Source organism: Cetorhinus maximus, chromosome 22, assembly GCF_964194155.1.
Source record: "Cetorhinus maximus chromosome 22, sCetMax3.hap1.1, whole genome shotgun sequence".
Classification (NCBI taxonomy): domain Eukaryota; kingdom Metazoa; phylum Chordata; class Chondrichthyes; order Lamniformes; family Cetorhinidae; genus Cetorhinus; species Cetorhinus maximus.
The window spans coordinates 55,705,178-55,726,383 of NC_135900.1; the positions used below are offsets into that span (position 1 = coordinate 55,705,178).

Genomic DNA, 21,206 nt, shown 5'->3' on the forward strand with positions numbered 1-21,206 from the left:
GCATGTCGCTTATGCGCTATTGTGAAACACTCGGCATGTGCCCGGATGATCCAGCATGGGGGGGCGGGGAGGGGAATGGTTCCAGCGAGCAAGCCTTATAATGTGATGCTGAAGTATTGAAATTAGGTTCCTGAGGTGTGGCGGTGAGGAACGTGGCCCAGTATTGCCGGGTGGAGTAGACAATCGCAAACTGGTGTCACGACATCGTGACATCGAGTTTTGACCTTCTCGCCATATTGTTCCACCCCACCTGCCTGCCATGATGCCCGACGCCAACAGGGCCAGAAAGTTCCAGCCTGTGGGCAGAATTTTCGGGTCGGTGGGCAGCCCGGAACGGCTAATGGCCAGCCAGCATGAAAGGCACGCCAGGGTGGGGGCGGGAGGAGGGTAAGTGCTGAAGTCAGCGCGGGCATGGGGGAGCGCGGAAGGAAAGCTCCCTGAAGGCAGAGGAGCTGAAGAATTTAAAATCAATATAAGCAGAATTTAAAAATCAGGAAAAAAATGTCTACGCGTCAGAATGAGATGCCTCAACATACGGACGATGGAAATTTTAAAAAACGTTTTAATTTTTAAAAAAATTAATCATGCAAACCTCATCCCACCCTTGGATGAGGTTTCCTCAAAAATGCACAGGCTGCTTGGCCGATTCGCCCGCCCGCCAACTGTAAGATTGGACGGGCAGCGAAAAATCGCCGTCAACTGCTACTGTAGTGGCCTTAATAGGCCTCTTAATTGTCGGTGGGCACACTGCTAACGCTCGCACGCGCCCACCAACTGAAATATCACGCACTATTTCACGTTTGAGTATGTCAGGCACGCACCCGCATGGCGAGCGGAAAATTCAACCCATAAGTTTAAGAAATAATCATGAAATATAGAAAATTGTATATTGAGATGCAAGAAGGAAGCTCCTTTTGTAACCTCAGAACATCCTGAACTGCTTTACATTCAATGAAGTACTCTTGAAAGGTCGTCATGGTTGTAACGTAGAAAACACAGACAGCAAGGTCCCACAAGCAGAATTGGGGCAATAGCAGATAATCTGTATTAGTAAAGTCAAGGGATAATTATTGGCCAGGATACTGGAGGAGGGAGCTCCCACACTCTTCAAATAATGCTATGGGATCTTTTACATCTGCCTAAGATGGTAGGCTTGGCCTTGGTTTAAGGCTGTATTTGAGCGACGATAACTCCGACAGCGCAGCACTCCCTCAGTAACAACTTAGGTTTTGTGCGCAAGAATCTGGAACAGGACCTGAACCCACAACCTTGTTGTTCAAAGGCCACGACTGACACAGTATGTGGGTATATATAAAATATAGCATGTGTAGGCGTCATGCTGTTACTCATGATGAATTAAAGAATGTATCATTTCATTGCATGTAACGTTTGATATATCATCATAGCTATTGATTTTCCAGGAAGGAATTTAAATAACAACGCCAGTTCTGGATCACACAAGAATTCAGCAATATGTCAGTGTTGGTTAAGAGTGGGAAAAAGCCTTTCATGATGTGAGTTGATCAGATATAGTTAACTAGTTATGGAGCAGATTCCCTGGGAAGACAGTGGTAGCAGTTATTATTGATTTATTCAAATGCAAATTAGATAGATTTATTTCAGAAAACAGGATTTTGGAATACAGTAGATGAGTAGTTTGAGATTTGACATGTGGTTGGGAGAAAAGGGTGACTTTGGACCTATGGTCCCCAAAGCTCTGCACTAGGGGTTTCCTCAGGTCATGACTGGGTCTCTTGTAAACTAATTGATGGAGAATTAACACAATGATTAGGTGGACAACTCTACTGTCATTATATCATTAAATTACCAGGATGATAGGTGATCTTGGATCCTTTTCATTTAGTATTTCCTACATGCCTACAGACAACAGCAGGAATAGAGTGAAATATTGACACTCATCCATGGAACTTTCAAAATTCAGAAAAATGACAGATTTTGGAGCACCAATATAAAAACCTGACAACTCAAAAACATACAATAATGTAGGGCCGAGAAATAATCTTGCCATGCTTGAAGCTATAGGTCAGACTGTAGAAGCTAGAGCTGTGGTTTTGATTGCTCACAGCCAATGCTCTCCCATGTGACACCATGATCCCAGCTCCATTACAACACTCCATCCCACACTCGCCCACCAGTAAGATATCACAATTGCAGATTATCACAAATACTTATCACCATGTGAGAGAGATTCTGGCTTCCAGCGTTTTTAGTTGTTTAGGTCAATTTCAATCAGAGGTATGTTATCTAAGAATCAAAGGTACGTTATTTATGTGTGCTGGATTGCTGTATCATAAATTGTGTTGGTGCACAAGACAAAAGATCAAAAATCAACTGTCCGGGCATCTCCTGCACAAACAGGAATCATTGATTTTCTGTACAAAATGCAGAAATTGGCAATCGCAAACATGGTAGCAGTTGTTTCTAAATAAGTTTTTCCAGTTGATGACATGGCAAAGCTAATCTATGCTGCCAGGATATAGCCAAGCCACCTCACAGCTGATGGATTCATTAACTGATCTGATTTCATTAAATTTGTAGCTCTTATAGGAACAGAGCCTGTTCCACCATTCAATTAGATCATGGCTGATCTGCACCTTAACTCCATTAACCCACCTTGGATCCATAACCCTCAATACACTTGCCTAACAAAAACCCATCAATCTCAGTTTTGAAATGTTTAATCGACCCAGCTTCAACAGTTTTTGTCGGAAGAGAGTGTTTCACCAACATTTGTATGAAAAAAATGCTTTCTGACACTCCTGACTGTTTTAACTCTACTTTTTTTTTCCCATTATGCTCCCTTGTTCTGGACTTCCTACTTGAGGAAATAGTTTCTCTCTCTCTACTCTATCAAATGTTTTAATCATCTTAATTCTTCACAGTCTTCTATGCATGAAAAAACACAACCCTAATCTATCTGACTTACCCTCATAACTTAATTCTTTTAGCCCTAATATCACTGTGGTGAATCTGTGCTCTACCCCCTTCAAGATCAATATATTCTTCCTGAGCTTTGGTGCCCAGAACTGAATACAGATGTGGTCTGACCAAGTATAATTTTCTACCCTTTGTAATCCAGCCCTCTTGAGATAAAGGTTAACATACCATTAGTCTTTTTAATTATATCTTATACCTTTTCATTAGTTCTAAGTCAATTCTAAATCTCCCTGCCCTTCCACAGTTCCTAGCTTCTCACTATTTAAAAAATACACTGATGTAGTTTTCTTAGATCCAAAGTGGATGACTTCAGACTTCCTTATGTTCAACTCCATCTTTTTTGCCCACTCACTTAATCTGTCAATGGCCTTTTGGAACTTTCTGCTCCTAACTATGCTGCTTACTGCAGTACCTAACTTACCGTTATCAATATTAACTCTCTGGAAGTTCAATGACATTTATAGAAGCTAAGCCTCAGTTCCTTCAGTGCTAATATGCATGTATTCATTTTTAGACCATTAGCAGAATAAATATATGTATTTACATACACTATCAGTGATTCCCCAACACTATAAGGAATACACTAACTTCTTTTATTTTCCAGGACACAGAGGAAATTTAGGAAAGACGCTCCATGCTACAGGTATAAATGAATTAAGTTGCAGGAACTGCATTTATTATAATGGGAAGTTGGGAGTTATCTGCAAACTGCAGCTTTGGGAGAGTCATGGGTTGGGAAGATATGGAGTGGAGAAGCACTGATTGGTGTTGATGAAAAAAAAATCAGAAAAAGTATTTAAAAATTTCAAAGCATTGGGAGGGATAATCATGATGTTTGAAAGCACTGGGATGAGGTCATTAGGCCCTGGTAGGAGTGGGAGGGTGACATTAGGATATGGAAGCACGTGGGATTTCCTGGAGTTTGGAAGAAGGGTGCTGGGGTGTGGGAGCAATGAGTAGGTAAAGCTGAATATGATGGTGATGTGAGGGTACAATCGGGGTGTGTCAGCACTGAGATGAAAATAGTGGCGTACTGATACATGGAGTGAGGGAACAGAGATGTGGGCTTGCTCAGAAGTGGAAGGAAAGCCATGGTGCTTGGCACGAAAGAGTATGGGAGCATTGAGATCTGTTGGAAGGGCTGCTAGAGGGGAGTAGGGAAAAAGATGAGGATACTCAGTGGAGTGACCACTCAGAAGTGTTCTTGAAAGGGTTTCTCAAGTAGTAACTGGAATCCATACAGCTGCATACACTTTTTTAAAGCAACACTGACTCACAACTTTGCCATTGCCATTTTAATTGGTGAAAAACTGAGTGAACCGTGATTGGGTGCTTTAATCTTCATACTCGATATTTAGATTAGTACTCGAATTGCACAAAGCTCAGTGCCATGAGCACCTCTCCCTCATAAACACTGCCTCAGTGTTAAAGTGAAGGATTTATTTTCAAAGAGGATAGGATCATTCTGCAGTTATGATGTGAGTGACAGGTTACTGGGTAGTGGGTGGAGGGTAAAGTTTGGAAAATTTGGGCCAAGTGTTGAAGGGATAAAAAAAGTGGAGGGAAGCAGGAGAGGGAATTCCTGGGGTTTAGGAGTATTGGGTGGGTTTCAGGGTGTGAGAGAATTTGAAAGGGTTTATAGTTGAGGAAGATGTGAAGAAGGTGCAATTGGGTAACAGGAACAATTGGCCATGGGCTCCAAGATATGTGATTAATAAGAGAGGCATCTCAGAATCTAGAGGCAGTGGTTGGAGCTGATATGGTGAGAAGGTAGTGCGAGGATGTGGGAGAAGTGGCAAAAGAAATAATGGGGCTCAGAATTAGGGGAGGTGGTTTTGTGAAATACCAGGCAGCGGGTTGTGGAATGTGATATTGTGATGCTGGGGTGCAGAAATATTAGAAATAGTAGGACTTCTATGTGATTAGAGCATGAGATGTGCAATTATTAGACAGCGGGTCTAAGGACATAGAAGAAATGGAAGGACAATTCTGATGTTTGGAAGTAGTGGAAGAAGTATTGAGATTTGTTGGGAGTGAAGAGGTTTGCTGGAGTTTGAGAAGAATGGAGAAGATGTCAAGGTCAGTGTTGAAAGAGGGTTCCTATGATGAGTAACAATAGAAAGGTAGCTTGGAAGTGGTAGGATTGGATTCCATGATCTTTGAGTACTGTCAGGAAGTACTGGGAAAGTTGATTTCTGGAATCATTAGTGGGGGTGAGGGGTGGAGTAAGGGGATGAAATAGTAATAATTGGGTTATGGTCTGGGAGGAGGGTATTCTATTGTGGGAGAACATTGGGGAGATCTTGTCTTAGTTATAGTGGTACAGTGAGAGGGATTCTGTCAGGAATGAGTGGGCAGTAGAAACAGGGTATGGGTTTTACCTATGGAACAGCGGCAGAAATAGCAAAGCGTGGCTGAAGGGAGATACTGGTGCTTGAGATGGAATTGGCGGCGGTGTCAAGCATGAGACAACATGAAACAAAAATGAATCAAGCTTCAGGGCAGAAGCATGATAAATGGCTCAAGAGAGTAGGGAACGCAGAGCTGCTCAGGGGGTCTGGGGGTTGGAAATCAAGGTTTAGGGTGGGTAGGAGGGTAACAGAAAAATGAAAATGTGGGTGTGATGTATGGAAGGGGAAGGCATGGCTACTCAGTGAGTGTCAAATTATGTGGGAAAGGCAAAAATGGGGGCACAGATGATAGGAAGGATAAGGGCCAGTGAATACTTCCCCTCACTCCCTCAGAAAATGTAGAGGTCTATTGAGTTTTCTAACTGCTGTTTAAATAGTAGATCCTCCTTTAGAGGATCTTCTATCCATTTCATGGTTATAAAAGCTGGGTCCAGCTGAGCAGAATGACTTTAAGTTATTAGGCGGCAGAGTGCAGGGTAAGACTCCAGGGACTAGCTGACAGCAGTGTGCTTTCAAGCAATATGAAGAAAGCCCTATATGGCCGCTCAGCTCCCCAAACACAAAATCGGAGTTTCTGCAGTTGCAGGGAACTGGCTTTAAGTTTCTTGACGCTTTAAAAAAATCATAACTTGATTTTTTTTTTAAAAAGTGCTCACAAACTTAAATATGGATCAAAGATCATGGCTTTTATTTAAATAAAACCTGTTTAGCATTGCTCACAGTTAGTGAGCAGATATGTTGTTTGTTTCTGGGCTTGTAAAGATTTAAGAGGGGTTAAGAGGGGCTGGGGACGTTAGCAGCGATGAGTAGGAGGATGTGGATATAATAATGTAGGAATAAAGAGTTCAGAGGAGATGCTGAGTAGACGGTTAACTCGAATATTAACTGCTGAGCTTGTGCATAAGGAACTGTCATAACGTTGTCACTCAGAGAAGGATGAGTGAGAAGAACCGAAGAGAGCAGCAGTAGCTCTGTCCTGATGTTCTGTAATCTTCTATATAGTTAGTTATGTAAATAAAAGTACTTTTAAGGAGAGATCTTTGCCTCCAGCCAGATCTCTTATTAGAGCAGGAAGCCCAATGTCTTCTGAGACTACCCAACAATAATAGATGGTGGCCGCAGTGACACACCCATAAAGAAACAGGAAAAAATCGAGGGAAACAGCCTGAAAAGAGAAGCCCACCAGCAGCAGAGAACAGAGGGTGAGAAGTCAGACTAGAGGGGGAAACCACAAGGACTTCCCAGAGGCAGCATGGAAAGCAGCACAGCAAATGGAAATCTTGACCCAGGATGAGTAATGACTTTTACCCTGCCTTTCCCAGAATCGTTTCAGAGCATAGAGAGCCCCAGACAGGCAGAGCAATGGTAAAACTGGAGAAGGCGCTTCACTTGGTATCACAGTGTTTTGGGTCTTGCAGGCAAGAGAAACAAGAACCAGGTTAGCAACTTGTTACATGTTGTTGGTAGCATCACAGATGATGTGCTGGCCAGGCAGGGGCCGAACAAGGAGATAGCCTCCTATGAAGATGCTATCAGAGCCTTTGACTGATACTTAATTATGATGTTTCGATGGAGACTAGAGAGGGCAAAACTTAACCGATGAAGCTAAAGACCATGTGAAGGAATCAATTCATTCATAAATGATTTCTACCATTTGGCTGACAATTGTGAGTACAGAACATTAAAAGATGACTTGATTAGCGATAGAATAGCAGTTGGTGTTTTAGGAGAAACCCTGTCAGACTTTCTACAATCTTGGGAAGATTTCACACTAAGTAAAGCTGTACAACTGGCTAGGCAGGCTGAAGAGCGAAGGCAAAATCAAGTCTTTGTAAGAAGCGAGAGAGAAATCCTGCAGGAACAGCCCAATGAAGCTATTCAGTTTATTGGTGCAAAACCGAAAGTACTGGCAGTTACCAGGGAAGCACGCTGAAGGATGTCAACCACCATTTTCCAATGTCCCCATTGTGGCGGGAAGGAGGTCCACAGGCATGAAGGGTGTCTTGCCCGAACTGCACAGTGCCATCAGTGTAGCAAGGTCGGTCATTTTAAAACAGCATGTCATTCAAAAAAGCCTGTGTTCTGCAAAACGAAAAGAAAAATCTTTTCAAAGAAACTCTATACAAGAAAAACAGGAACCAGACAACCAGCAAATCACCTTGCTAGGGGAAATAAAAGAAAATAAAAGCCAATACTGGAGCACTAACATTGAAGTCAATGGACATCATACAGAATTTAAATTGGATACAGCAGCTGGAGTCTCAGTTTTATCTGATAAGAGTTCAGAGGCTGCAAAAAAATGACTCTGCAACTTTCATCAATCCAACTCCAAGGTCCAGGAGTTCAGCTTGATACAACATTAAAGCACAAAGATGGGAAAATCTCTGAGACACGATGTGTCATTCAGAACCAGAGAAACTTGTATAGTTCTCAACCTAATCCTTAAGGTTGGTGAAGTCAATGAACAAGAGTTCACTGAGGAAGTCGAAGCCTTCCACACAATGCAAGCCAGCAACAGAGCATAAGTTGCAAGAATCGAGAGGCTCATACAGAAGATGGAGAATGTGTGCAGATTTGCACATACTGCCTTGATAGATGGCCACGCTATATTCCGAGTAACCCTGTCCTAAGGCAGTACTTTGAACAATGTCATCACATTAGAATCATAGATCTATAATGAGCGACTGGTGGTACCACGAGCTCTCCACCTGAAAGTCTTCCAGAAGCTTCACCAAGGACATCTTGTTATTATCAAGTACCAGGCCAGGCACAACATTCCATATGGTGGCGAGGTATCCCTCACTCTATTGAAGACATGGTCTCCAACTGCATCACCTGTGCCATTCACAGAGAGAAGCAGAAACAGCCACTTCTGCCCTCCTCTTTTCCATCCAAGCCATGGGAACACCTTGGTATGGACCTATTCGAATTCAAAGGGAAAGCGTTTCTCATCATTGTGGATTATTATTCTCTTTGAAGCCATTGTAGCCCCTCTGAAGAGGACGTTTTCCACACATGGCATTCCGGACATTGTCGTCTCTGACAATGGGCCAGAATTCGCCAGTGAGTGTTTCCAATCTTTCACCTCATTATATGGATTTGTCCATGTCACAAGTTCGCCAAAGTGCCCTCAGGCCAATAGAGAGGCTGAGAGACGGGTAAGTAAAATTAAACACTTAACTCAGAAAAAATAAAGGCTTTGAGCTAGCCATGCTCAGTTATCTCTCTACAGTGTTGCAGAACGATTCTGCCCATGCGAGCTATTGATGGGCCGCAGACTAAGAACCAAACTTTCTTTCCTTCCCCACACGTTGATGCCAAACCTTATGGAAGATAACCATGGTTGTGCCAAACAAAGGAAAGAAAATTACAGAGCAGGTCAAGCCTGCATTTTCAACCAATGACACAGGGCTCATGACCTTCCCACTCAAAAAGGGAGAGATGGCGTGGATCAGAGACCAGCAGCAAGAAAGTACTGTAACGGAGAAGTTACAACAACTAAGATCGTATCTGGTCCAATCCAGACAGAAACAGGTATCTCCAAAGAAACAGGAGTGTCTTTATTTCAATGAACAGGAAACTATTCGTAGGATGGGCTGCAAACCCTGAATCTCAGGAGGATGCCACACCTACAGAACCACTATCTAGGGAAACAAGGAGTGACAACCCTCATGTAATGTGTTCACAGCGAACAGATCTGCAACAACATCAAAAAGAACTCCACACACGTTCAGGGAGATTGGGGAAACTACCAAGGAGACTTTTAAAATAGACACTTTGTGAGGAGGTGTAGAAAGATATATATATAATATATATGGATGAAGACTTGGTGGGGAGAGATGTAGAGTAGCTTTACCACTATTATAATAGCTACTGTGCATGTGCATAAGGAGCTGTGTCATAATGATGTCACTCAGAGAGAGAGAAGAATGAGAAGAAGCTAAGACAAGAGCAGTAGCTTTGTCTTGATGTTCTGTAATATTTTATTTACATAACTAACGATATACAAGTATTTTTAAGGAAATATTTTTCCCTCCAGCTGGGTCTCCCACTAGAGTAGGACACCCAAGGTCTTGTGAGACAACCCAACAATAATAGACTAAGAAGGGAGGGGATAGCGACTAAGGGCAGTGAGGGTGGGGAGGGGGTGGTGGTGGGCAATGGGAGGGGGGGTGGTGGCAGTATTGAAAATCCAGGTGTGGTGTGGTAACTTTGGTTAAAGACAGAAGTAGTGAAGAGGTGGTGGGGGCAGCTGTCAAAAGGGCGTTTAAAGTATTTTGGGGACTGTGATAGTGAGCGCTTTGGATGAAGAAACTAAGATGTTGAGAATTCAAGTTAGCAGTTGGGAAGAGATTATTTCAGGAGAAGGCAGTGAAAAGGGGCACTGTGTACTTAAGATAACTGGGTAGAAACTGAGTGATGGATGCAGTGGATTGTAGACACATGAGATGGTGCGTACCAGAAAGAGCAGAATATTTGATGTTCACACAGTACTGCTGATTACACAGATAGCAAGACTGTTTAATTAGAAAACTTACATTTCTAACCATCAACATGACACAAGTGATGACATTCAAAGCCTTTATATTTACCTGAGAAACTTGCAAAGTTGTACTCAATTTGTCATTTGGAAAAAAGAAAAAGTATTGAAATTAGGATGAGGAAGTCATTCTGTCTCTAAATTAGTCATGTGTTTCTCTCTCACTGAGATGTTTTTGACTTAAACCGGTTTACCTAAAAAGCAAAAAGTTGCTAAAGCTTGAAATTTTACCAGATCATACATCTCTGCAGCTTGTTTACAAAGAATTTTGAAAAAAAAAAATCAAAGAAATCCAAAAAGCATGTTCCACCATGAGGAGATATACCCTTCCACTTGTTCATTAGTTTGTCACTTGCACTGACAAAATCCTGCTAATCCATGATGGTAAATTCTGTCTAGGCACAGAATAACACCATCTATTTGAAGCTTTGGGTCAATACATTATTATGTTATTCCCAAATGTTTCATTTCTTTGTTTTTATAATGTGTGTTTTTTTAATCCATATTTATCTGGCTGACACATAAAATACAGATTTTCGTATTATGCTTTGAGTAGTTCACCTCATTAATTTGCAGATTCTTCTAGCAAGTTGTTCAAGATTAGCTGCTTATTTGTCCTTCACAGCTTTTTATTGGTAGTTCTTCCTATCATTTTGAAACCATTGCCCTCACTTTTGATTTAAGTATTCCCCAGTCTTTCAGTCCTATTTACTGCAATTTTACCTTCACCTAAAGCAAGATAGCTGAAGTGTGATGGTCCCATGATGGGAGTGTGCACAATCACACTGCTTTTTTAAAATCATGGATAATAATGGCTGGATTTACCTTTGGTTTCACAATCTTGAAACGAAACTGCTGCTTCATATTTTGTCATCAAGCCGCCCCCGCAGTAAAAGCACTGAGTGCGACCTGGCTCAGGCTGGAATGTGCCAAACGGGCATGATCGACAGGGCCTGAATCCATCGGAGGAGAAATGTCCTTGAGAGCACTGGCCTGAAACAAATTATAGAAAATTACAAAACATTTTTTGTAGCAGCAAATTAAAGAAAAAGACAAAGAGTTGAATTTGTTGGCATTGTCCATGGTTTTGCTGCCAGAACTGGAAGTGGGCACCACTACCACTTGTGTGTGGGGGAGGAAGGCGGGGGGCACAACACCGGGAGTGCTGGCGCCATCTTTAAAGGCCTGCTGGCACCCCTTTGAATTGTTGTGGCATCAGAGAAAACTTAGAGGGACAGCAGCAGAGAGCAGGCCAGTGTAGCTGTGGCATAGGCAAGAAACCGGGTCATCCCATGGTTTTAGCAAGGCCTCCCTGCAGGTACCCCTCCAGGCTGCTTGGGCAAACTGGTCCTCTTCCCCAGGACAAGAGGAGAACACCTGCCCACCATCCCAAGGAAGCCTGGACAGAGATTGCAGAGGGGGTCAGCAGCCATGGGGTCATCCCTAGAAACGGGTTGTAGTGCCCCAAGAGGGTGAATGACCTTATGAGATCTGCCACGATAGGTGCACCACAAAGTGCTCACCTTTGGGACTTACATACAGCGAGGTCTGAGGGTGACCAATTTAGAGAAGGGATTCCAACCCAATTCCCGGCAATGGGACCAGCCAGCAGAATTGGATGTTGTAGAGCAAAGGGTTAATTCTAATCCCATTCTAACAATAGCTACTGAGCATGTGCGTAAGGAGCTATGTAATAATGATGTCACACAGAGGAGAATGAGAAGAATCGGAAAGATGAGCGGTAGCCCTGTCCTAGTGCTTTGTAATCCTGTACATAGTCGAGTATGGAAAATATGGGTTATTTTGAAAAATGATCTTTGCCTCCACCAGGTCTTTGCAAAGAGCAAGACACCCAACGTCTTCCAAGTGGACCCAACAATAATAGATGGTGACAGCCATGACCACACCCACAAAAATGCAGTGTAAAATGGTGGGAAACATCCTGAGGAAAAGCACAGCAGCAGCAGAGAGCGGTGGGTGAAGGACTTTGAGGCCTAGCAGTAATCGGAGCAGAGAGGAAAACCATGAGGACAGCCTGGTGACTAACACAGAAAGCAGCATGACAAGCAGAAAACATGACCCATGGTGAGCAATGAATTCTACCCTACCTCTCCAAGAATCATTCCAGAACACTATCATCATCATCTTCTTAGGCTGTCCTTCGGGGTCAAGGATGCCTTGCTTCCACACTGAAATTGAGTTCTCAGGTGACTGAAGAGTCCAATGTGCAGCCTACAGTCTCTGTCACAGGTGGGCAGACGGTGGTAGGGGGAACGGGGGTGTGGGGTGCCAGGTTGCCATGAGCTCCTTTCGCTGTTGATGTTTGGCTTAGTGGTGTTGAGACAGATGGTGTTCAACTCCTTTCCGGATGCTTTCCCTCTACTTTGGGCGGTCTTGGGCAAGGGACTCCCAAATGTTAGTAGGGATGTTGCACTTTTTCAAAGTGGCTTTGAGAGTGTCCTTGAGGAGGATGCTCCATAATCCTTCGCGGTTGACGGTGCCGAAGGCTTTTGTGAGGTCAAAGAAGGCCATTTACAAGGGCTGGTGCTGTTCCCTGCATTTCTCTCGCAGTTACCTAATGGTGAAGATTGTGTCCGTTGCGCCCCCTAATGGGCGGAATCCACATTGCGACTCTGGGAGGAGCTCTTCAGCCACAGGGAGATGGTGATTGAGGAGGATTCTTGCAATGACCTTCCCTGTGGCCGACAGCAGGGAGATTCCGCTACAGTTACTGCAGTCGGACTTGTCACTTTTCTTGAAGCTGGTCATGATTACGGTGTCTCTGAGATTTCCTGGCATGCTCTTCTCCTTCCAGACAAGAGAGATGAGGCCATGTATTCATGATTTCTCCACCATGCTTAGTGCTTTAGCAGAGATTCTATCTACTCCTGATGCCTTATTGCTCTTTAGCTGTCAAATCACCATTTCTACCTCGTGCCGGGTCGGGGTTGTGCTGAGATGGTGGCAGGTAGCATGCTGTGGAATAGTGTTGAGGACACTCACGTTGAAGACAGAATCTCTGTTAACAAGGTCTTTGAAGTGCTCCTTCCAGCAGGCACTGACTGCCTCTCTGTCCTTGATGACCACCTCTCCATTCTTGGCCAGCAGTGGAGTGGGGCCTTGGGTGCTTGGGCCGTTGGTGGTTTTGACTGCGCCAAAGAAACCTCACACGTCATGGTTGTTGGCTAACTGTTGGATCTCCTGTGCTTTCTCCACCCACCACCTGTTCTTTGGGTCGTGGGTTTTTTGCTGGACCTTCAGCCTTCAGGCATCCATAGAGCTGCTTTCTTGCTTGAGTTGGGTTGCTGGTTCAGGTTCAGAAATGCCTTGCGCCTGCGGCTTATCAGCTCCTGGATCTCCTGGTTGTTTTCATGGAACCAGTCTTGGTGTTTCCTGGTCGAGCGACCTAGCGTCTCTTCGCAGGTGCTGATTACAAAGGCCTTGAGGGCAGACCAGGCACTGTGGACACTCTGCGTCTGTGGGTCACCAGTAGTCACCAGGTTGGCAGTGAGGCACTGGCTGAATCGGGCTCTCTTATCAGGGTTCATGAGTGCTTCAGTGTTGATTTTCCTACGGCATTGTTGCTGCTGCCGTCGTTCCTTTGGGGCTACATTGATGTTGATGACTGAGCGTATTAGGTGGTGGTCCGTCCAGCAGGCATCGACTCCTGTCATGGTGCGGGTGATACGCACGTCCCTGTGGTCCCTCGCTCGGACAATGCGTAATCGAACAGGTGCCAGTGCTTGGAGAGCGGGTGTTGCTATGAGGCCATGTATTCATCTCTCTGATGGAACAAGGTGTTGGTTATGACAAGGTCATGTTCTAGGCATTTTGTCAAGAGCAGGGTATCGTTGCTGTTGGATTTCCCAACCCCCTGTTTAACAATTACATCTCCCCAGAGGTCTGTTCTTCTCAACTCTGGTGTTGAAGTCACCAAGGAGGATCAGCTCATGGATCAGAACATGGAGGATCCCAGACAGGCTGAGAAATGGCAAAACTGGAGGAAACATTTCAATTATTATTGAAATGCTTTGGGTCTTGCTAGTAAGACTAACAAAGACCAGGTTAGTACCTTGTTATATGGCGTCGGTAGCATCCCAGATGTCCTGCTGGCCAGGCAAGGGGTGAACGAGGAGACAGCATCCTACAAGGGTGTCATCAGAGCCTTGGTCGAAACATCATCCAAGAGAGGGCAAAGTTCCACCGTCGAAATCAAAGACCAGGTGAAGGAACCAATTCATTTATAAATGATCTCTATCGTTTGGCTAACAATCTTGAGTACGGAAGTTTAAAAGATGATTTAATAAGAGGTAGAATAGTTGTCAGTGTTTTGGAATAAACCCCGTAAGACTTTTTACAATCTGGAGAAGATTTGACATTGTGCAAAGCATTACAACTGGCTAGGCAGGCCGAAGTGTGAAAGCAAAGTGTTTGTAAGGGGTGAATGAGAAATCCTGTGTGGAAAGCCGTTTGAAGCCAGTTTATTGGGTGCAAAACTGAGCGCATCGTGGCATCAACCAGGGAAGTGCGCTGAAAGAGCACCAACCGCTGTTTTACAATGCCCCTGCTGTGGTGCCATGGAACTCCACAGCTATGAAGAATGTCCCGCCTGAACTGCAAAAGGTTATGGATGCAGAAAAGTCGTCCATTTTAAAACAGTGCGTCATTCAAAAAATCCTGCGTTTGCAAAGCAAAAAGAAAAATCTTTTAAAAGGAGCCCTATACAAGAAGTGCAGGAATCAGACAGCAGGGAAATCACTTTTCTCAGTGAAATCAAAGAGGACAAAAGCTAATATTGGAGCGCTAACATTGAAGTCAATGGACATCATACAGAATTGAAATTGGATACAGGAGCTGGAGTCTCAGTTCTGTTGAATGGTGGCAAGTGGTTGCAAAATCTTACTCTGCAACTTTCATTAATCAAGCTTCAAGGTCCAGGAGGAATCAAGCTAAACCTCAAAGCTCAGCTTGATGCAACATTAAGGTACAAAGACAGAACAATCTTGGAGACACTATATGTCATTCAGAACCAGGAGTGCTTCTAGTTAAGCAGGAAAGCAGGTATAAGTCTGGAACTAATCCTTAAAGTTGGTGAAGTCAACAACCAAAAACAAAACAGTGAATTTAGAAGAGAATTTCCAATAATCCTCAGAGGTGTGGGAAAATTGAAAACTATGTACCACATCACACCAAAGGCAGATGCAAAACCCATTTGTCTGTTTACATCCAGGAAGATCCCACGCCCACTTTTAAAATGCGTAAGAAGTGAGATAGCGGTGATGCTTCAACAGGGGGTTATTTTGCCAGTACAAAACCAACCTGGTCATTTCTGGTCTGGTACCAGTTCCAAAACCAAATGGATCCAACGTAATTGAAAAAGGTGGTAGAACAGGAAAAACACCCATTGGCATCGGTAGCTGAGAACCTAGCAAAACTCGTGAAAAGTACAATCTTTACTAAGCTCCACGTAAACATCGGATTCTGGCAGTTACCGCTGGATCAGGGGTCAAAACTTCTAACCAGCAGACATAACACCTTTTGGATGTTACTGTTTCAGCCGTCTACCTTTTGGCATCACGTCCACACCGGAGATTTTCCAAAGGACGACGTCCAACACATGAGAAGGTATTGAAGGTGTCATATGTCACCTGGGTGACTTTTTAATCCATGGCTCAACAAAGGAAGAAAAAGAGTAAGAGAAGTATTAAAAACACAGCAAGATGCTGGATTAACACAACGAGAAGTGAGAGTTTTCAAAACCCACATTATCCAGGAAACAGGAATCACTGCGGACCAGCACAAATGCCATACGGGAATTTCTGCCTCCCAGGTATAGCACCAAACTCCAAAAGGTTTACAGGTATGGTGGACCAACTGGGAAAATTCCTACCATACCTAGCTCAAGTAAACGAACCTCTAAGACAACTTTTAAGGCAAGACCAAGTGTGATGCTGGAATGAGCATCAACAGTAATCATTTGAGTGAATCAAAAAGATGTTGATATCTTTGGAGATCCAAACTTCCAACTATTGTAGCAGCGGATGCATCAGCAACAGGACTAGGAGCAGTCTTATTCCAGATTCAGAGGAATGGGACAAGAAGACCTATCTATTTAGCATCAAAGTCCTTAACTGAAAATGAACTTCACCATGCTGTGATAGCGCAAGAGGCCCATGCAATGACTTGGGCATGTGAAAAATTTTCTGATTACGTCTTTGGCCTACAGTTCAAGATTGAAACTGATCACAAACCACTGGTAACCTTGCATAATACTAAGGAAATTGCAAGGATACCACCCAAACCCAGAGATTCAGATTGAGGCTGATGTGATACGATACAATTACAGAGTACGTGCAGGGAAAATACCGCTGACACTATTGTGGATACCCACCAACTACCCAGAACAAGATGATAAAAATTTCATTGAGGAAGTTGAGGCTTTCATGACCTTAAACATTTGTAAGCAACAGCGCCAAAGTTGCAAGCATTTCAGGAGGCTCAAATGTGAAATGAGGAATGTGTGCAGATTCGCACATCCTGTCTTGATGGATGGCCAAAGTATTTTCCCAGTAACCCTGTACTGAGGCAGTACTTTGAACAATGTCACCACATCAGCATCATTAAAGACCTCTTGGTCTATCATAAGTGGATGGTGGTAACCACAAGCTCTCCACCTGGATGAGCTCCAGAAAATTCGGACCAGGGCACAACAATCCGTATGGTGGCCAGGTATCTCACACTCTCTTGAAGACATGGTCTCCAACTGCGTCACTTGCACCATTCACAGATGGAACAGAAAGAGTCACTTCTGCTCTCCTCTTTCCCATCCAGGCCATGGGAACATCTTGGTATGGACCTATTCAAGTTCAAAGGGAAAGCATTTATCATCACTATGGATTATTATTCCCACTGGACTGGGTGCAAAAGCTACTAGGCTCACCTTGGAAGCCATTAAAGCCTCCTTGAAGAGGATATTTTCCTCACGCATTTAACGCCAAGTGTCATAGTAGAGGACCACGACTGTGCCCAACAGAAGGAAGAAGGCTATAGAGCAGGCTGACCCCGCACTTTCAACCAATGACACAGCGCTCACGAGCTGCCCACACTCGAAAGGGGAGAGATGGTGTGGATTAGGGTCCAGCAACGAGAAGGTACCGTAATGGAGAGGTTGCAATAACCAAGATCATATCCTGTCCAGACAGAAACATACATCATCCGAAGAAATAGAAATGCCTTGATTTCAATGAACAAGAAGCCATTAGCGTATGCATACCCTGATCCTCAGGAGGAAACCACGACTATAGAACCAGTAAAGATGGAAACAAGAAATAACAACCATCAGAGAATAGGTTTGGAGTGGACAGATCCTTAACAACCTCAAAAAGAACTCCATACATGTTCGGGGAGATTGGTGAAACCACCACAAAGATTATCCCTCTAAAAAAGACTTTGGGGGGAGGTGTAGGAGGATGTGTACATAGCATGTAGAAATAAAGACTTGGAGAGATGTAGAGTAAAGTAACAACACTAGCTACTGAGCATTTGCGTAAGGATCTATGTAACAATGATGTCACACAGAAGAGAATGAGGAGAATCTGCAAGATGAGCAGTGGCGTGATCCTAGTGCTTTGTAATCCTGTGCATTGTTGAACATGTAAATAAAAGTTACTTTGAAAAATGATTTTTGCATTCAGCCAGGTCTCTTAATAGGAGTAAAACATCCAACATCTTCCAAGACAGCCCAATAACAGACAATGGCAGCACATCCATTAATGGCCCTGTTCCATCTCTTGCACCACTACTTCTGATTGGCTGCATGCAGAAGGCATTAATATGTCACCATCGTGGAAATGGGGCAGCCTGCAGCATTAGCATTTTACATGTATTTGCTCCACATTAGAAGTAGAATCAAGATCACGATGGAATGCTCATTATCTGCTAATTATTCTTCTCTCTATCACATTGGTCAAAGACAAGAACAGCCAGCTGCAGTGACTGGGGGACAGTCATCCACCCGGGAGCAGGAGGGAGCTTGAAGGAAGCACTGTCACATCGTTTCCCTGACACCTTCCAGCAGCACAGATGCTGTCACGTTGATGAATATGTGCTCACAAGTAGATCTGGGATTACACAGCAAGAGATATGCCTGAGCAGCTGACGGATGACAGCCAAGGCCACTGATACTTTGAAGACTGCAGGAGGCCAGGGGATGCTGACCTTCAGGCTGATGCTATCCCTCTGGAGTTGTCAGCATGGCAGCAGAATCTGGAGCTACAGGAGGTAGTGAGGGAATATCTGGTGGAGCACGTAATGGCTGACCCTCCCGATCACGGCATTCGTGACCAACTTGATGCAGCAATGAGCTGCAGATTGGGAGAATTCACACATATCTCCAGTGGATACCTGCAAAGCTCCTGAAGCACAGAGGTTCAATGTCACAGTGGCCTTCAGAACCACAGGCATTGTGTGGCCACCACTTCCCATGTCAAACAGCTCTGTGACAGCCTCCCTGTAGAGGAACAGTGTTCAGCAACACTGATCCTCTGATATCTGAAGGCACCTGAACCTTGGTCTGTAGACCCTCTCTGGTGGGTAACTTCCCTGTGCCGGAGGTTGGGTGCATGTCCTTTCTGCTTCCTTCTCCTCCTTTCCACCCCCCTGCCCCTACCAAGGCTAGTACATCTGCTGCCCCTGTGGTCGCTGCTGCCCACCACTCATTGCTGCAGTATCTCCCTTCTGCTGCTCCTTCTCACTGGAGGAGCCAAAACCTGAGGTGAACAAGGCCCATACCTTGCAGACTCAGTGTCCAGGGCCTCCATCCACCCCTTCTTTACCCAGACAGGTACAAGCTCCATTATGCCACTCTGGAGGTATGCCCATGCAGCTCCTTTATTTTGTCTCCTTCTCCACATTGTCTATGCCCATGCCTGAGCTGTCCCACCCTCACAGCCAAGGCTCGCCAGTGGTCACGATGGCTGCCGTTTAGAGCCAGAACTGACCTTCTGCTTGCTCACTGCTTCATTATATCTGGCAAGGCTCTGAAGCCCTTTGGTTTACATGCAGGCCTGGAACAATTCGAAAACCCTCGGGAATTTTAAGTTAATTGCCTTTTCAACTAGCTTACTTACCAGTGGGACTTGTGGACGTGTGACGTCCTCCCACCATGCAGACCGCCCTTTGCAGTATCCAGGTCTGGTGTGAAGACATAAGGCTTCAGATGTCTTTGCACCTGATTTTCTGGCCCAACTCTAATGAGCTGGGAAAATACAGTCCTAAATGTGCAGTGATGCTCTATGAAAAATTACAATTTTGCAATGGGGAACCTTATCAGGCAATAGACTAAAAACCTTCCTTCCCCTTGGGATTTGGGTTAAAATCCAAAGTACAAGTCTCTTGGATGTTAATTGATTATTATTCAAATTAATTTGAATAAATGGGAATGAAAGAATGTGCAACACAAATTTGCCTTTAACCTTGCATGTAGTCTGTCCCAGCGAATGAGCTTTAACAAGTCAACTTTAAAGAAAATACAGTAATGATTCTATCAAAAATTGCACCTAGGTTCTTGATTTCTATTGTTTGAGCAGCAAGCATAATTATACGCAAAAGGCAGGAACTCACCTCCGCACTCAGACACATTCCGAGCCCCAGCTATTCCTTGTCCGTCGTTGCTTGGACATGGCTCACAGGATAGCTGCCCTTTTGTATCTTGGTAGGTTCCTGGAGGACACAGGAGGCACTGGTGGTGCTCTCCACTGTAGTAGCGGCCTGTGTCACAGCTGACTGGAAGAACAAGATAGACTTCTGAGTGAGTGCAAAGCTTGCATGCAGCACCCCCACCTTTCTGGCTCCATTGAGGTGGTGGGCAGTTAAACACTCCCCCACCCCTGCAATTTTAGTGGTGTCTGGCCCCTACTGTAAGTAGGATTGCTCATGGCCTCAAACATGAACACAGTCCCAAATGGGGAATTGAAGATAAACCACCACCTGTTCCTGGAATTCTTTCATTGAAAAGCTTTGAAATGTATATTAAAAAAATCTTTCAGTTTCAATAGTTGCATGCTATATTGCAAGTTAGATGTTTTTTTATTGAAGTAATTGATTATAGGGCTCTGTCCTGCAAAGCTAAGTTGACTATTACATTGAACAGCATTGTACAAGTTTTGAGATGCATTATAGCACTTTTCCCATTTGGAAAAGTACTACTATGCATTCAAAGCTGAATAAAATGCTGCTTGGGATCTCCAGTGTGATAATCTGAATTAATTTAAATGACCAGATTCTTTTTAAATTGACAAAAAACCTTCAGCAACTTTCACTTAGAGAAAAAAAGCAGGTACCTGCTCCTAAATTGCTGTGATTGACAAGTCATCTGGTGTAGCTTAGAAAAAACGTAATCTGTTTTTTCAGTTTCAATAGACTCCATTGCTTACATTTCCCAGTATTTGTTATGATAGCTGAACCCATAATGAATGCTTGGCTGAGTTTCCTAAGCACTTATCTCAGTAAGATGCTGTGTTCATGTTTTGATTGACAGTTTTAAGAAGTTATTAAATGATTATTTGTTTTTGATAAGGTTAGTGAAATAGATGTTTGTTTTTATAACAGGTTGATCACATTTTTGATGGATTTTATGAATGAGAGATTTTTTTCAGCATGAAGTATGTTTGAGTGAGAGCTGTGTTAAATTGTTAGAAGTTTACAATTTCAAAGGCATAGCTCCTGAGGTTTGCCCATTGTGGATACTGGGTGATTGGCTGTGAAGGATACATGGGAGCATGGAGGAGGCATGGAGGTATGAGAAGGCATGGTGTCAAAGAGGAGCAAGGAGGGGAAATGAGGATAAAGAAACACATAGGGGTTATGGGGGCATGGAAATGGCATGGGGAATATGAGGGGGCATGTGATGGGGCAATGGGTGACAGTTTGAGGGCCTGACATTCATCATTACAACTGGGCTGATGTCCCAGCAAATGGAGGCAGGGGTTCTAGCCTGTCATCCTGGACATGTGCACACATCCAATGATGCCTCGGGTCTGCCTTGGAGGTGGGGGGAGGTACAGCTCTATCCCTCCCAGACCTCCCCTATCAAGCTAATCTGGTCAAAGACCATTTTGACAATAAGGAAGTAATAAGATAAGTAAGAAGTAATAAGAAAAGTTTGAAACAATGATTGAATAAAGTTCCTTGTCTATTAGCTAATTAGTCATCATTTGACATTCTCAAAGCAGTTGTAAAGCTTCCTATGAAATAATGAAAGTTATAAGTTCCCTGCCCCAACAATGGTGGAAGATCTG

At 43.9% G+C, this 21,206-nt stretch overlaps 1 protein-coding gene across 2 annotated transcripts in view; it reads right to left on the reverse strand.

The window, feature by feature from the left end:
• scube1 (signal peptide, CUB domain, EGF-like 1) overlaps positions 1-21,206 on the reverse strand; it is a 370,427-nt gene that overhangs the window by 19,240 nt on the left and 329,981 nt on the right. For both annotated transcript variants that reach the window (XM_078568359.1, XM_078568358.1), the window contains 2 exons: positions 19,531-19,692; positions 10,735-10,902 (listed from right to left, as the gene is read on the reverse strand). In XM_078568359.1, the coding sequence (XP_078424485.1) occupies positions 10,735-10,902; positions 19,531-19,692 (330 nt within the window). The remainder of the gene's footprint in view (positions 1-10,734; positions 10,903-19,530; positions 19,693-21,206) is intronic.